Consider the following 17,350-nt stretch of genomic DNA (forward strand, 5'->3'; position numbering starts at 1 on the left):
TCCGGGAATTTTTTGGGAATTTTTTGGGAATTTTTCCCATTTTTTTCCGATTTTTTTTCGATTTTTTTCGATTTTTTTCAGATTTTTTTCGATTTTTTTTCAATTTTTTTTCGGGATTTTTTGGGTTTTTTTCAACAGTTTTGGGTTGTTCTGAGGTCAGATCTTGATCCCAAAATCTTTGGAATTTTCTGGGATTTTTGGGAATTTTTAGGAATTTTTTTGGGAATTTTTCCCAGCATTTTTTAGGAATTTTTGGGGCTGTTTTTGGGGGCACCACCACGTCCTTCTTCAGGATCTTCACTGCAAACAGCTCAGCCGAGCCTCTCCGCTCCGCCAGCATCACCTGCAGAGGGTCGGGAATGTTCCAGAAATTTCTGGGAATTTTTTGGGAATTTTTTGGGAATTTTTTGGGAATTTTTCCCATTTTTTTCCGATTTTTTTTCTATTTTTTTCTGATTTTTTTTCGATTTTTTTCTGATTTTTTTCAATTTTTTTTTGATTTTTTGGGGTTTTTTCCAACAGTTCCGGGTTATTCTGAGGTCAGATCTTGATCCCAAAATCTTTGGAGTTTCCTGGAATTTTTAGGAATTTTTTGGGAATTTTTCCCATTTTTTTTCAATTTTTTTTTTTATTTTAAATTTTTTTAGAAATTTTTTTTTTTTTTTTGGATTTTTTTTCCCATTTTTTTCGGAATTTTTCGATTTTTTCCAACTTTTTTGGGTTGTTCTGAGGTCAGATCTTGATCCCAAAATCTTTGGAATTTTCCAGGATTTTCTGGAATTTTTGGGAATTTTTTTGGGAATTTTTCCCAGCATTTTTTAGGAATTTTTGGGGCTGTTTTTGGGGGCACCACCACGTCCTTCTTCAGGATCTTCACTGCAAACAGCTCAGCCGAGCCTCTCCGCTCCGCCAGCATCACCTGCAGAGGGTCGGGAATGTTCCAGAAATTTCTGGGATTTTTGGGAATTTTTTGGGAATTTTTCCCATTTTTTTCCGATTTTTTTTCGATTTTTTTCGGATTTTTTTTGCATTTTTTTTGGACTTTTTTTCAATTTTTGTTCGGATTTTTTGGGTTTTTTCCAACTTTTTTGGGTTGTTCTGAGGTCAGATCTTGATCCCAAAATCTCTGGAATTTTCCGGGATTTTTGGGAATTTTTTGGGAATTTTTCCCATTTTTTTTCGATTTTTTTTGGATTTTTTTTGGATTTTTTTTCAATTTTTTTTCGGATTTTTTGGGTTTTTTCCAACAGTTTTGGGTTGTTCTGAGGTCAGATCTTGATCCCAAAATCCTTGGAATTTTCTGGAATTTTTGGGGAATTTTTTGGGAATTTTTCCCATTTTTTTCTGATTTTTTTTCGATTTTTTTCTGATTTTTTTTCGATTTTTTCTGATTTTTTTCAATTTTTTTTCCGATTTTTTTTGGGTTTTTTCCAACTTTTTTGGGTTGTTCTGAGGTCAGATCTTGATCCCAAAATCTTTGGAATTTTCCAGGATTTTCTGGAATTTTCTGGGATTTTTTGGGCAATTTTTCCCAGCATTTTTTAGGAATTTTTGGGGCTGTTTTTGGGGGCACCACCACGTCCTTCTTCAGGATCTTCACTGCAAACAGCTCAGCCGAGCCTCTCCGCTCCGCCAGCATCACCTGCAGAGGGTCGGGAATGTTCCAGAAATTTCCGGGAATTTTTGGGGAATTTTTTGGGAATTTTTCCCATTTTTTTCCGATTTTTTTTCGATTTTTTTCGGATTTTTTTTGGATTTTTTTTCAATTTTTTTTCGGATTTTTTGGGTTTTTTCCAACAGTTTTGGGTTGTTCTGAGGTCAGATCTTGATCCCAAAATCTTTGGAATTTTCTGGAATTTTTGGGAATTTTTTGGGAATTTTTCCTATTTTTTTCCGATTTTTTTTGGATTTTTTTTTTATTTTTTTCCAATTTTTTACAGTTTTTTTTCGGCTTTTTTTTATTTTTTTCAACAGTTTTGGGTTGTTCTGAGGTCAGATCTTGATCCCAAAATCTCTGGAATTTTCTGGGATTTTTGGGAATTTTTTGGGAATTTTTTGGGAATTTTTTCCTTTTTTTTTGGATTTTTTTCCGATTTTTTTTTTTATTTTTTTCCATTTTTTAAGCGTTTTTTTCAGATTTTTTCGGGTTTTTTTTATTTTTTTCAGCAGTTTTGGGTTGTTCTGAGATCAGATCTTGATCCCAAAAACTTTGGAATTTTCTGGAATTTTTGGGAATTTTTGGGAATTTTTCCTATTTTTTTCCGATTTTTTTTTTATTTTTTTTTTATTTTTTTCCAATTTTTTACAGTTTTTTTTCGGCTTTTTTTTATTTTTTTCAACAGTTTTGGGTTGTTCTGAGATCAGATCTTGATCCCAAAATCTTTGGAATTTTCTGGAATTTTTGGGAATTTTTGGGGATTTTTCCCATTTTTTTTGGATTTTTTCCGATTTTTTTTTTTTTTTTTTCCCATTATTTTTGGACTTTTTTCCATTTTTTTCCCATTTTTTTCGGAATTTTTTGATTTTTTCCAACTTTTTTGGGTTGTTCTGAGATCAGATCTTGATCCCAAAATCTTTGGAATTTTCTGGAATTTTTGGGTATTTTTGGGGGAATTTTTGGGGAATTTTTCCCAATTTTTTTCCCAATTTTCCCAGATTTTTTTCCCGGATTTTTTCGAGTTATTTTGGGTCATTTTTGGTTCTTTTGGGGCCGTTTTTTCCCATTTTTCCAGATTCTTTCAGGAATTCCTGGAATTTTTTGGGAATTCTGGGATTTCACCTCCCCCAGCTTTATCCAGGTGACTTTTGGGGTCATTTTTGGGTCATTTTGTGCCATTTTTGGGTCATTTTTGGGTCATTTTTAGACCATTTTGTGCCATTTTTTCCCATTTTTTCCTGGATTTTTTTGGGAATTCCCAGGAATTCCCAGGATTTTCCAGGAATTCCAAGTTCTCACTTCCCCCAGCTTTATCCAGGTGATTTCTGGATTCATTTTGGGACAATTTTGGGTCATTTTGTGCCATTTTTGGGTCATTTTTAGGTCATTTTGTGCCATTTTTTCCCGTTTTTTTCCCATTTTCCCCTGGATTTTTTTGGGAATTCCCAGAAATTCCCAGGATTTTCCAGGATTTCTGAACTCTCACCTCCCCCAGCTTTACCCAGGTGACTTTTGGGGTCATTTTTGGGTCATTTTGGGTCATTTTTGGGTCATTTTTAGACCATTTTGTGCCATTTTTTCCCGTTTTTTCCCATTTTATCCTGGATTTTTTTTGGGAATTCCCAGGAATTCCCAGGATTTTCCAGGAATTCTGAACTCTCACCTCCCCCAGCTTTATCCAGGTGACTTTTGGGGTCATTTTTTGGTCATTTTGTGCCATTTTTGGGTCATTTTGTGCCATTTTTGGGTCATTTTTGGGTCATTTTGTGCCATTTTTTCCCATTTTCCCCTGGATTTTTTTGGGAATTCCCAGGAATTCCCAGGATTTTCCAGGAATTCCAGGTTCTCACATCCCCCATTTGTATCCCAGTAACTTTTGGGCCATTTTAGGTCACTTTTGGGTCATTTTGTGCCATTTTTGGGTCATTTTTGGGTCATTTTTGCCATTTTTTCCTGTTTTTTCCCGGATTTTTTTGGGAATTCCCAGAAATTCCCAGGATTTTCCAGGAATTCTGAACTCTCACCTCCCCCAGGTTTACCCAGGTGACTTTTGGGGTCATTTTTAGGTCATTTTGTGCCATTTTTGGGTCATTTTTGGGTCATTTTGTGCCATTTTCCCGCCGTTTTTTCCCGTTTTTTCCCGGATTTTTTTGGGAATTCCCAGGAATTCCCGGGAATTCCCCTCTGGATCTCTCACCTTGCCGAAGCTGCCCTTTCCCAGCACCATGAGGAAGGTGAAGTCGCCCAGCTGGGAGCGGCCGCTGCCCAGGAGGCTCCGCTTGGCCTCGGTGGGGGAGGGGAGGGGGGAGGGCCCCAGGGTGGGGGAGGGGCCCCGACGAACTTTCTAGAGGGGGGGGAGGGGTCAAAGGTCACAATTCCCAATTTTTCCTGATTTTTCCCAATTTTTCCCCATTTTTCCCAAATTTTTTTTTAATTTTTTCCCTTTTTTTTTGCCTTTTTTTCCCAATTTTTCCCAATTTTTTTGCCTTTTTTTCCCCGTTTTTTGGGCTTTTTTCCCCCCATTTTTCCCCAATTTTTCCCAATTTTTTAAAATTTTTTTCCCCATTTTTTTGCCATTTTTTCCCAATTTTTCCAAATTTTTTGGGCTTTTTTTCCTCCTTTTTTCCCCAATTTTTCCCATTTTTTCTCCCCATTTTTCCCCAATTTTTCCCCATTTTTCCCCATTTTTCCCAAATTTTTAAATTTTTTTTTAATTTTTTCCCTTTTGTTTTGCCTTTTTTTCCCAATTTTTCCTAATTTTTTTGCCTTTTTTCCCTGTTTTTTGGGCTTTTTTTCCCCCATTTTTTCCCCAATTTTTCCCTTTTTTTTCCCCCATTTTCCCCCAATTTTTCCCATTTTTTCCCAATTTTTTAAAAATTTTTCCCAATTTTTTTGCCTTTTTTTCCCCGTTTTTTGGGCTTTTTTTCCTCCTTTTTCCCCCAATTTTTCCCCCATTTTTTCCCCAATTTTTCCCCCATTTTTTCCCCAATTTTTCCCCATTTTTCCCAAAATTTCCCAAATTTTTTTTAATTTTTTCCCATTTTTTTTGCCTTTTTTCCCCAATTTTTTCCAATTTTTTTGCCTTTTTTCCCAATTTTTTGGGCATTTTTTCCTCCTTTTTTCCCCAATTTTTCCCCCATTTTTTCCCCAATTTTTCCACATTTTTCCCAATTTTTCCCAAATTCTTTTAAAATTTTTTCCCATTTTTTTTGCCTTTTTTTCCCAATTTTTCCAAATTTTTTTTCCTTCTTTTTTCCCAATTTTTTGGGCTTTTTTTCCTCTTTTTTTCCCCAATTTTTCCCCCATTTTTTCCCCAATTTTTCCCCATTTTTCCCCAATTTTTCCCCATTTTTCCCAATTTTTTTTTAATTTTTTCCCTTTTTTTTTGCCTTTTTTCCCCAATTTTTCCCAATTTTTTTGCCTTTTTTTCCCCGTTTTTTGGGCTTTTTTTCCCCCATTTTTTCCCCAATTTTTCCCTTTTTTTTTCCCCCATTTTCCCCCAATTTTTCCCATTTTTTCACAATTTTTTTTTATTTTTTCCCTTTTTTTTTGGCCTTTTTTTCCCAATTTTTCCAAATTTTTTGGGCTTTTTTTCCTCCTTTTTTCCCCAATTTTCCCATTTTTTTCCCCCATTTTTTCCCCAATTTTTCCCCAATTTTCCCCAATTTTTCCCAATTTTTTTTTTAATTTTTTCCCATTTTTTTGCCATTTTTTCCCAATTTTTCCAAATTTTTTGGGCTTTTTTTCTCCTTTTTCCCCCAATTTTTTTCCCCCATTTTTCCCCAATTTCTCCCCATTTTTTCCCAATTTTTCTAAATTTTTTTCCCCATTTTTTCCCAATTTTTTTTGGCTTTTTTTCCCTCTTTTTTTCCCAATTTTTTCCCCAATTTCTCCCCTTTTCCCTTTTCCCATTTTTCCCCTTTTTTATCCCAAATTTTTCCCTTTTTTTCCCCACTTTTCCCCCCAATTTTCCCATTTTTTTCCCCAATTTTTTTCCCATTTTTCCTGATATTTTTTCCCAATTTTCCTTCCAATTCTTTTCCCATTTTTTCCCCCATTTTTTCCCATTTTTTTCCCCATTTTTTCCCCAATTTTTCCCATTTCTCTCCTGAATTTTTCCCATTTTTTGGCCATTTTTCCCAATTTTTCTCCCAATTCTTTTTCCATTTTTCCCTGAATTTTTCCCATTTTTCTCCCTAATTTTTCCCACTTTTTTTCACCACTTTTCTTTTTTTTCTCCCCAATTTTTCCCAAATTTTCCCCAATTTTTCCCTTTTTTTCTCCCCAATTTTTTCCCATTTTTTTCCCCAATTTTCCCCCAAATTTTCCCCATTTTTTCTCTTTTTTTCCTCCCAATTTTTCCCATTTCTCTCCTGAATTTTTCCCATTTTTGGGCCATTTTTCCCAATTTTTTCCCATTTTTCTCCCAATTTTTCCCTTTTTTTCTCCCCAATTTTTTCCCATTTTTTTCCCAATTTTTTCCCAAATTTTCCCCATTTCCTCCCTTTTTTCCCTCCCACTTTTCCCCATTTTTCTCCCCATTTTTTCCCCCTTTTTTCCCAATTTTCCCATTTTTCCCCCCAATTCTCCCCCCAATTTTTCCCAAATTTTTTCCCAATTTTTTTCCCATTTCGCCCCAATTTTTTTCCCTTTTTTCCCAATTTTCCCCCCAATTTTATCCCAAATTTTCCCAATTTTCCCCAATTTTACCTCGTAGAGCTCCAGGGGGTAATTGCAGGCCTGGAAGAGACCAAAAAAATTTGGGAATTCCGGGAATTTTGGGAATTCTGGGAATGTTTGGGTGGATTTTGGGGATTTTTGGGAATTTTTGGGGAATTTTGGAAATTTTTGGGAATATTTGGGTGGATTTTGCGGATTTTGGGGAATTTTTGGGTGGATTTTGGGGATTTTTGGGAATTTTTGGGAATATTTGGGTGGATTTTGGGGATTTTTGGGAATTTTTGGGTGGATTTTGGGGATTTTTGGGAATATTTGGGTGGATTTTTGGGATTTTTGGGAATTTTTGGGAATGTTTGGGTGGAGTTTGGGGATTTTGGGGAATTTTGGGGTGGATTTGGGGGATTTTTGGGGTATTTTTTAGGAATTTTTAGGGTTTTTTTGGGATTTCTTGTGGATTTTTTGGGGCTTTTTTAATGGAATTTTTTGGAGCTTTTTTTTGGGGGAATTTTGGGAATTTATTTGGGAATTTTTGGGAATTTTTGGGGGAATTTTTGGGAATTTTGGGGGGAGTTTTGGGGAATTTTTTAGGAATTTTTTAGGGTTTTTTTGGGATTTCTTGTGGATTTTTTAATGGAATTTTTTGGACCTTTTTTTTTGGGGAATTTTGGGAATTTATTTGGGAAATTTTGGGAATTTATTTGGGAATTTTTGGGAATTTTTTGGGGGAATTTTGGGGTATTTTTTAGGGATTTTGGGGGGTTTTTTAATGGAATTTTTTGGAGCTTTTTTGGGGGGAATTTTGAGAATTTTTTTGGGAATTTTTTGGGGGAATTTTGGGGTATTTTTTAGGAATTTTTTAGGGTTTTTTTGGGATTTCTTGTGGATTTGGGTTTTTTTTTAAATGGATTTTTTTTTGAGCTTTTTTGGGGGAATTTTGGGAATTTTTGGGGGAATTTTTTGGGGGAATTTTGGGGCATTTTTTAGGAATTTTTCGGGTTTTTTTGGGATTTCTTGTGGATTTTTTGGGGGTTTTTTAATGGAATTTTTGGAGCTTTTTTTTGGGGAATTTTGGGAATTTATTTGGGAAATTTTGGGAATTTTTGGGGGAATTTTTGGGAATTTTTGGAGGAATTTTTGGGAATTTTGGGGGGAATTTTGGGGCATTTTTTAGGAATTTTTTGGGGTTTTTTTGGGATTTCTTGTGGATTTTTTGGGGGTTTTTTAATGGAATTTTTTGGAACTTTTTTTTGGGGAATTTTGGGAATTTATTTGGGAATTTTTGGGAATTTATTTGGGAATTTTTGGGGGAATTTTTGGGAATTTTTGGGGGAATTTTGGGGTATTTTTTAGGAATTTTTAGGGGTTTTTTGGGATTTCTTGTGGATTTTTTGGGGCTTTTTTAATGGAATTTTTTGGAGCTTTTTTTTGGGGGAATTTTGGGAATTTATTTGGGAATTTTTGGGAATTTATTTGGGAATTTTTGGGGGGAATTTTTGGGAATTTTGGGGGGAGTTTTGGGGCATTTTTTAGGAATTTTTTCGGGTTTTTTTGGGATTTCTTGTGGATTTTTTGGGGGTTTTTTAATAGAATTTTTTGGAGCTTTTTTTTGGGAATTTTGGGAATTTATTTGGGAATTTTTGGGAATTTATTTGGGAATTTTTGGGAAATTTTGGGGGAATTTTTGGGGGAATTTTGGGGGAATTTTGGGGGGAATTTTGGGGTATTTTTTAGGAATCTTTAGGGTTTTTTTGAGATTTCTTGTTGATTTTTTGGGGGTTTTTTAATGGAATTTTTTGGAGCTTTTTTTTGGGAATTTTGGGAATTTATTTGGGAATTTTTGGGAATTTTTTGGGGGAATTTTGGGTTCCAAACCTCGAATTTTGGGCGGAGGCCGCAGTCGTCGGTGTCGGCCACGGGGACGTTGTAATATTCCCCCTCCTCCTGATTCAGCAGCTTGAACCTGGAATTCCGGGAATTTTTTGGGAATTTTTGGGAATTCCGGGAATTTTTGGGAAGTTCCAGCCCCAAAAACCCCGAAATTCCCATAAAAATCCGCCCAAATTTCCCAAAAAAACGTCGGGAAAAGGGGAAAAAATGAGAGAAAAATGAGGTTTTTTTAACACCCCTGGAATTCCCAAATTTTTCTTGGAATTCCTGGGTTTTTCTTGGAATTCCTGGGAAAAATCGCTCCATGAATTTCCAGCCAATTCTCCCGAAAAATCCCTGAAAAAATTCCCAAAAATTCCCAATAAAACCCCCCAAAAATCCTGATTTTTCTCCCCAAAATTCCCCAAAAGATAGTCCCAAAAAATTCCCAAAAAAATCCCCAAAATTCCCAGAAATTCCCCAAATTCCCAATTTTCCCAAATTCCTCTCTTGAGTCACCAAACCCCAAAAAACCAACAAAAAACCCCCAAAAATCTGATTTTTTTCCCCAAAAAATCCCCAAAAAATCCCCCAAAAATTCCAAAAAAAATCCCAAAAAATCCCAAAAATTCCCAGAAATTCCCCAAATTCCCAATTTTCCCAAATTCCTCTCCTGAGTCACCAAACCCCCAAAAAAACCCAAAAAAACCGATAAAAAAACCCCAAAATATCCAATTATTTCCCCAAAAATTCCCCAAAAAATCCCAAAAAAAATCCAAAAAAATTCCCCCAAAAATCCCCCCAAAATCTCCCCAAAATCCCCCAAAAATTCCCAACCCCCCCCTAAAATTCCCAAAAAATTCCCCGAAAAATCCCAAAAAAAATCCCCCAAAATTCCCTAAAAAGTCCCCCAAAAATTCCCAGAAAATCCCAAAAAATCTCAAAAAAATCCCCCCAAAATTCCCAAAAAATCCCCAAAATTTCCCAAAAAAAATCCCCAAAAAATCCCCAAAATTTCCCAAAAAAAAATCCCAAAAAAAATCCCCCAAAATTCCCCAAAAAAATCCCCAAAATTCCCAAAAAATCTCAAAAAAAAACCCCCAAAATTCCCAAAAAATCCCCCAAAATTCCCAAAAAAATCCCCCAAAAAATTCCAAAAAATCCCCGAAAAATCCCCAAAAAATTCCCCAAAAAATCCTCAAAATTCCCAAAAAATCTCAAAAAAAAAACCCCAAAATCCCCAAAAAATTCCCAAAAATTCCCAAAAAATCTCAAAAAAACCCCCCCAAAATTCCCAAAAAATCCCCAAAAATTCCCAAAAAAATCCCCCAAAAAATCCAAAAAAATCCCAAAAAATTCCCAAAAAAATCCCCAAAATTCCCAAAAAATCCCCAAAAATTCCCCAAAAATTCCCCAAAAATTCCCTAAAAAATCCCCAAAAAATTCCCAAAAATTCCCAAAAAATTCCCAAAAAATCCCCAAAAAATCCCCAAAAAAATCCCAAAAAATTCCCCAAAAATTCCCAATTTTTTACCATCCATCCACGTGACCCTTGAGCAGCTCAGCCACCCCGAAGCTCATGGCTCCCATGAAATCGTTCCGGGACGTTCGATCCCAATCCCAAACCTCGACCGAGAGGCGCCGCTCGGAATCCCCCGGGCGGAGATTGCTGCGGAAAACCGGGAATTTCGGCAAAATCCCGGATATCCCCTCCACATTCCCAACTTTTCTCCCCTCTTTCCCTTTTTATTCCCATTTATTCCCATTTTTTTCCCGATTTTTCCTGATTTTTCCTGAATTTTTTGCACTTTTTTCCACTTTTTTCCACATTTTTTTCCCATTTTTTTCCTGATTTTTCCCAGATTTTTCCGGATTTTTCCCCAATTTTTTTGCTTTTTTTTCCTGTTTTTTTCCCAGGATTTTTTCCTGGATTTTCCCCAGGATTTTTCCCCCATTTTTCCCTGAATTTTTCCCCCATTTTCCCCCGTTTTTCCCTGATTTTTTCCCTGGATTTTTCCCATTTTTCCCAGGATTTTTCCCTGGATTTTCCCCATTTTTTCCTGGATTTTCCCCAATTTTTTTGCTTTTTTCTCCTGTTTTTTTTCCTGAATTTTTCCCTGGATTTTTCCCAGTTTTATCCCAGAATTTTTCCCAATTTTTCCCCATTTTCCCCCCGTTTTTTCCCCATTTTTTCCCATTTTTCCCCGGATTTTTTCCATTTTTTTCCCGTTTTTTTCCCCATTTTTCCCTGGATTTTTCCCTGGATTTTTTCCCAGTTATTTCCCAGTTTTTTCCCCGTTTTTCCCTAAATTTTTCCCAGGATTTTAACCATTTTTTCCCAGGATTTTTCCCCATTTTTTCCCATTTTTCCCCAGATTTTTCCCATTTTTTTCCCTTTTTTTCCCCATTTTTCCCTGGATTTTTCCCTGGATTTTTTCCCAGTTATTTCCCAGTTTTTTCCCCGTTTTTCCCTGAATTTTTCCCAGTATTTTTCCTATTTTTTCCCAGGATTTTTCCCATTTTTCCCCAGGATTTTTCCCCCATTTTTCCCATTTTTCCCCAGATTTTCACTGGATTTTTCCCTGAATTTTTCCCTGGATTTTTCCCCTTTTCCCCCATTTTTCCCCTTTTTTTTCCCTGGATTCTTCCCATTTTTCCCAGAATTTTTCCCTGGATTTTCCCCTGAATTTTTCCTGGATTTTTCCCAGATTTTTCCCTGGATTTTTTCCCCCATTTTTCCCATTTTTTTCCCTGGATTTTTCCCCGTATTTTCCCCGTTTTTTTCCTGGATTTTTCCCTGAATTTTTCCCCTGTTTTTTCCCTTTTTTTCCTTGAATTTTTCCCAGGATTTTCCCCATTTTTTCCCATTTTTTCCCAGGATTTTTCCCAGTTTTCCCAGTTTTTTCCCCCGTTTTCCCAGGATTTTTCCCATTTTTCCCCCAGATTTTTCCCAGTTTTTCCCCAGATTTTTCCCATTTTTCCCCCATATTTTTCCCGTTTTTCCCCAGGATTTTTCCCATTTTTCCCCAGATTTTTCCCAGTTTTTCCCCAGATTTTTCCCAGTTTTTCCCCAGATTTTTCCCAGTTTTTCCCCAGATTTTCCCCCGTTTTTCCCCAGATTTTTCCCAGTTTTTCCCCAGATTTCTCCCCAGATTTTCCCCAGATTTCTCCCCAGATTTTTCCCAGTTTTCCCAGATTTTTCCCAGTTTTTCCCCGGATTTTTCCCCCGTTTTTCCCAGGACTGTTCCCATTTTTCCCCGGATTTTTCCCAGGATTTTTCCCCGTTTTTCCCCATTTTTTTCCCGGATTTTTTCCCCATTTTTTCCCTGAATTTTTCCCTGAATTTTTCCCCGGATTTTTCCCTGGATTTTTCCCATATTCCCCTGGATTTTTCCCAGTATTTTCCCCATTTTTTCCCCAAATTCTTCCCAGTTTTTTCCCCCCTTTCTCCCCGGATTTTTCCCAGTTTTTCCCCGGATTTTTCCCCTGTTTTTCCCAGGACTGTTCCCATTTTTTCCTGGATTTTTCCCCGGATTTTTCCCATTTTTCCCGGATTTTTCCCCAGTTTTTCCCCAGATTTTTCCCAGTTTTTCCCCCCTTTCTCCCCGGATTTTTCCCGTTTTTCCCCAGATTTTTCCCAGTTTTTCCCCAGTTTTTTCCCCCGTTTTTCCCCAGATTTTTCCCAGTTTTTCCCCAGATTTCTCCCCGGATTTTTCCCATTTTTCCCAGATTTTTCCCAGTTTTTCCCCCGATTTTTCCCAGTTTTTCCCCAGATTTCTCCCCGGATTTTTCCCGTTTTTCCCGGATTTTTCCCAGTTTTTCTCTCACAAGAGGAAGGCCTCGTTCCACACCGGGTTCAGCGTCGCCTTCACCGTCCTCGTTTTCTGCTTGGAGACGTTTTTGGGATCTGGGATCAGCTTCAGCTTCACGTAGGGATCCGAGAGCCCGTTGGGATCCATCGGGATCAGGTTCCGAGCCTCACCCACTGTGAAATCCCGGAATTCCGGGAAAAACGGGAAAAAAAACGGGAATTTTAGGAAAAAAAATGGAGTTTTTAGGTCAAAAAATGGGGATTTTAGAGGAAAAAATGGGAATTTTTTTGGGATCTGGGATTCCAGAAATGATTTGGATCCATCGGGATCAGGTTCCAAGCCTCACCCACTGCGAAATCCCGGAATTCCGGGAAAAACGGGAAAAAAAACGGGAATTTTTGGAGAAAAAATGGAGTTTTTAGGTCAAAAAATGGGGATTTTAGAGGAAAAAATGGGAATTTTTTTGGGATTTGGGATTCCAGAAATGATTTGGATCCATCGGGATCAGGTTCCGAGCCTCACCCACTGGAAAATCCCGGAATTCCAGGAAAAATGGGAAAAAAAACGGGAATTTTAGGAGAAAAAATGGAGTTTTTAGGTCAAAAAATGGAATTTTTAGGGAATTTTTTGGGATCTGGAATCCAAAAGAGAGTTGGGATCCATCAGGATCAGGTTCTGGATCCCTTTCACTGGAAAATCCTGGAATTCCAGGAAAAAAATGGGAATTTTAGGGGGAAAAAAGGGAATTTTTAGAGAAAAAAATGGAATTTTTAGGGGAAAAATTGGGATTTTTAGGGAATTTTTGGGATCTGGGATCCAAAAGAGAGTTGGGATCCATCAGGATCAGGTTCTGGATCCCTTCCACTGGAAAATCCTGGAATTCTGGGGAAAAAATAGGAATTTATGGGGAAAAATGGGAATTTTAGGAAAAAAAATGGGAATTTTAGGTCAAAAAAAGGGATTTTTAGGGAATTTTGGGGATTTTTAGGGAATTTTTGGGATCTGGGATTCCAGAAATGATTTGGATCCATCGGGATCAGGTTCTGGATCCCTTCCACTGGAAAATCCTGGAATTCCAGATAAAAAATGAGAATTTTAGGGGAAAAAAAGGGAATTTTAGGGGAAAAATTGGGATTTTTAGAGGAAAAATTGGGATTTTTAGAGAATTTTGGGGATTTTTAGGGAATTTTTGGGATCTGGGATTCCAGAAATGATTTGGATCCATCGGGATCAGGTTCTGGATCCCTTCCACTGGAAAATCTTCGAATTCTGGGGAAAAAATAGGAATTTATGGGAAAAAATGGGAATTTTAGGTCAAAAAATGGAATTTTTAGGGGAAAAATTGGGATTTTTAGGGAATTTTGGGGATTTTTAGGGAATTTTTTTGGATCTGGGATTCCAGAAATGATTTGGATCCATCAGGATCAGGTTCTGGATCCCTCCCACTGGAAAATCCTGGAATTCCAGGAAAAAATGGGAATTTTAGGGGAAAAAAATGGGAATTTTAGGGGAAAAAAATGGGAATTTTTAGAGAAAAAATGGGAATTTTAGGGGAAAAAAAGGGAATTTTAGGAGAAAAAAAGGGAATTTTTAGAGAAAAAAATGGGAATTTTAGGAGAAAAAAAATGGGAATTTTAGGAGAAAAAAAATGGGAATTTTAGGGGAAAAAAAATGGAATTTTTGGAGAAAAAAATGGGAATTTTAGGGGAAAAAAAATGGGAATTTTCTGGGTTATTCCATTGAATTTTAGGGATATTCCCAAGGAATTTTTTGGGATCATTCCCATGGAATTTTCAGAATATTCCCAAAGAATTCCCAGGATTTCCCCCCCCGTTCCCACCCGGAATTCCGGGAATTCCTCCCCCCGTTTTCCCGCCATTCCTGGGCCGATTTTCCCGGGGTTTTTTTTATTTTAAACTTAATTTAAATTATTTTTTTTTAATTTTCCTTGTGGGAATTCCCGGGAATTTGGATTTTTCCCGGGAATTTTTCCGGTACCGGTGACGTGGAGCTGTTCCCCGGGAAGAGCCTGGATCCGGATCTGGAGCCGCCCCCGGCGCTCGGTGTGGTCGACGCCGCAGAGGCTCGGAACGCTCTGAACGCAGCGCTTGTGCACGTTCATCTCGCAGCCTGAGGAATTCCAGAGGGTTGGGAAAGGTTGGGAATTCTTTGGGAATTTTTTGGGAATTTTTTGGGATTTTTTGGGGGGTCAGGAGAGGCCCAAAACCCAAAAATTCCCAATTTTTCCCCATAAAAACCCAAATTTCCCTGATTTTTCCCCCCCCCAAATCCCCCCAAACCCAGATTTTGGGATATTTTTCTTACAGAATGGATTTTTTAGGGATTTCTGGGAATTTGGGAATTTCTGGGATTTTTTGGGAATTTTTTGGGAATTTTTAGGGGGTCACAAGAGGTCACAAAACCCAAAAATCCCCAAAGATCCCCAATTTTTCCCCAAATCCCCCCTGAACGCAGCGCTTGTGCACGTTCATCTCGCAGCCTGAGGAATTCCAGAGGGTTGGGAAAGGTTGGGAATTCTTTGGGAATTCTTTGGGAATTTTTTGGGAATTTTTGGGGGGTCAGGAGTGGCCCCAAACCCCAAAAATCCCCAAAAATCCCAAAAAAATCCCCCCAAAAAATCCCCAAAAATTAAAAAAAAAATCCCCAAAAAATCCCCAAAAAGCCCAAACCCCCCCCCCAAAATTCCCAAAAATCCCCAAAATTCCCCCAAAAAATCCCAAAAAAATCCTCCAAAAAATCCCCAAAAATCCCAAAAAATCCCCAAAATCCCCCCAAAATTCCTAATAAAATCCCCCCAAAATCCCCCCACAATCCCCCAAAAAATTCCCCAAAAATTCCCAAAAATCCCCAAAAAAATCCCTAAAAAATCCTCCCAAAATTCCCAAAAAATCCCCAAAATTTCCCAAAAAAATCCCCCAAAAATCCCCCCAAAATTCCTTAAAAAATCCTCAAAAAATTCCCAAAAAATCCAAAAAAATCTCAAAAAAATCCCCCAAAATTCCCAAAAAAATCCCCAAAAAATCCCCCAAAAAATCCCCAAAAATCCGGAAAAATCTAAAAAAAATCCCCCAAAAATAAAAAAAAAATCCCCCAAAAAATCCCCCAAAATCCCCAAAATTTCCCTAAAACATCCCCAAAATTCCAAAAAAAATCCCCCAAAAAATCCCCCAAAATTCCCTAAAAAATCCCCCCAAAATTCCCAAAAAATCTCAAAAAAATCCCGCAAAATTCCCAAAAAATCCCCAAAAAATCCCCCCAAAAAATCCCAAAAAATCTCAAAAAAATCCCCCAAAACTCCCAAAAAATCCCCCAAAAAATCCCAAAAAATCCCCAAAATTTCCCAAAAAAATCCCCAAAATTCCCAAAAAATCCCGCAAAATTCCCAAAAAAATCCCCAAAAAATCCCCAAAAAATCCCAAAAAATCTCAAAAAAATCCCCCAAAATTCCCAAAAAATCCCCAAAATTTCCCCAAAAAATCACCCCAAAATCCCCAAAAAAATCCCCCAAAAATTCCCAAAAATCCCCAAAAAATCCCAAAAAATTCCCTAAAAAATCCCCCCAAAATCCCCCAAAAAAATTCCCCAGAAAATCCCCCCAAAATTCCCCAAAAAATCCAAAAAAATTCCCTAAAAAATCCCCAAAATTCCCAAAAAAATCCCCCAAAAATCCCCCAAAAATTCTCCAAAATTCCCTAAAAAAACCCCCCAAAATCTCAAAAAATCACCCCAAAATTCCAAAAAAATTCCCCAAAATTCCCCAAAAATTCCCCAAAAATCCCTAAAAATTCCCAAAAAATCCCAAAAAAATCCCCTGCCCTCCCCCCACCCTCCCCACCCCCCTGAATCCCGGAATTCCGGGATTTTCCCGGAGTTTTCCCGGGATTTCCCGGGATTTTGGGGGCTCACAGGAGCATTTCATGCCCTGGTGGACGAGGCCGTAGAGGAGGGAGCCGCAGTGGTCGCAGAACGTGGGGCTGCTGTAGCTGTGAACCTTGAACTTGTGCTTGTTCCGGGGATCCTGCGGGATTTGGGGAGAATTCCTGAGGTTTTGGGAAAAATTCCCGAGGTTTTGGGAAAAATTCCCGAGGTTTTGGGAAAAAAAATGGGGATTTTAGGGGGAAAAATGGGGATTTTAGGGGGAAAAATGGGGATTTTAGGGGGAAAAATGGGGATTTTAGGGGGGGGAAATGGCCAAATTTGGGATGTTGGAGAGGGAAATTTGGGAATTTTGGGGGATTTGAGGATTTGGGGAGAATTCCAGAGATTTTGGGAAAAAAAACGGGAATTTTGGGAAAAATTGGGGATTTTAGGGGGGAAAATGGGGATTTTAGGGGGGGGAAATGGCCAAATTTGGGAGGTTGGAGAGGGAAATTTGGGAATTTTGGGGGTCCTGCGGGATTTGGGGAGAATTCCAGAGGTTTTGGGAAAAATTCCCGAGGTTTTGGGAAAAATTCCCGAGATTTTAGGAAAAAAAATGGGGATTTTAGGGGGAAAAATGGGAATTTTAGGAGGAAAAATGGCGATTTTAGGGGGGGAAACGGCCAAAATTGGGAGGTTGGAGAGGGAAATTTGGGAATTTTGGTGATCCTGCGGGATTTGGGGACAATTCCTGAGGTTTTGGGAAAAATTCCCGAGGTTTTGGGAAAAATTCCCGAGGTTTTGGGAAAAAAAATGGGGATTTTAGGGGGAAAAATGGGGATTTTAGGAGGAAAAATGGGGATTTTAGGTGATTTTTCCAGGAATTTTAGGGGGAAATGGTTCAAAATTGGGAGTTTGGAGTGGGAATTTTGGGAGTTCTGAGGATTTGGGGAGAATTCCAGAGGTTTTAGGAAAAATTCCCGAGGTTTTGGGAAAAAAAATGGGGATTTTAGGGGGAAAAATGGGGATTTTAGGGGGAAAAATGGTCAAAATTGGGAGGTTGGAGAGGGAAATTTGGGAATTTTGGGGGTCCTGGGGGATTTGGGGAGAATTCCTGAGGTTTTGGGAAAAATTCCCGAAGTTTTGGGAAAAATTCCCGAGGTTTTGGGAAAAAAAATGGGGATTTTGGGAAAAAAAATGGGGATTTTAGGAGGAAAAAATGGGGATTTTAGGGGGAAAAATGGTTAAATTTGGGAGCTTGGAGTGGGAATTTTGGGGGGAAATTTGGGAATTTTGGGGGTCCTGGGGGATTTGGGGAGAATTCCTGAGGTTTTGGGAAAAATTCCCGAAGTTTTGGGAAAAATTCCCGAGGTTTTGGGGAAAAAAATGGAGATTTTAGGAGGAAAAATGGGGATTTTAGGGGGGGAAAATGGCCAAATTTGGGAGGTTGGAGTGG

At 37.9% G+C, this 17,350-nt stretch overlaps 1 protein-coding gene across 1 annotated transcript in view; it reads right to left on the reverse strand.

The window, feature by feature from the left end:
• Positions 1-17,350, reverse strand: part of PRKCG (protein kinase C gamma) — a 41,140-nt gene that overhangs the window by 19,901 nt on the left and 3,889 nt on the right. The window contains 7 exon segments of the mRNA XM_058828325.1: positions 3,855-4,001; positions 6,368-6,397; positions 8,210-8,297; positions 9,738-9,872; positions 12,032-12,188; positions 14,014-14,145; positions 15,943-16,054. Coding sequence (XP_058684308.1) covers positions 3,855-4,001; positions 6,368-6,397; positions 8,210-8,297; positions 9,738-9,872; positions 12,032-12,188; positions 14,014-14,145; positions 15,943-16,054 — 801 coding nt within the window.

This window comes from Poecile atricapillus, assembly GCF_030490865.1.
Source record: "Poecile atricapillus isolate bPoeAtr1 chromosome 30 unlocalized genomic scaffold, bPoeAtr1.hap1 SUPER_30_unloc_3, whole genome shotgun sequence".
NCBI lineage: Eukaryota > Metazoa > Chordata > Aves > Passeriformes > Paridae > Poecile > Poecile atricapillus.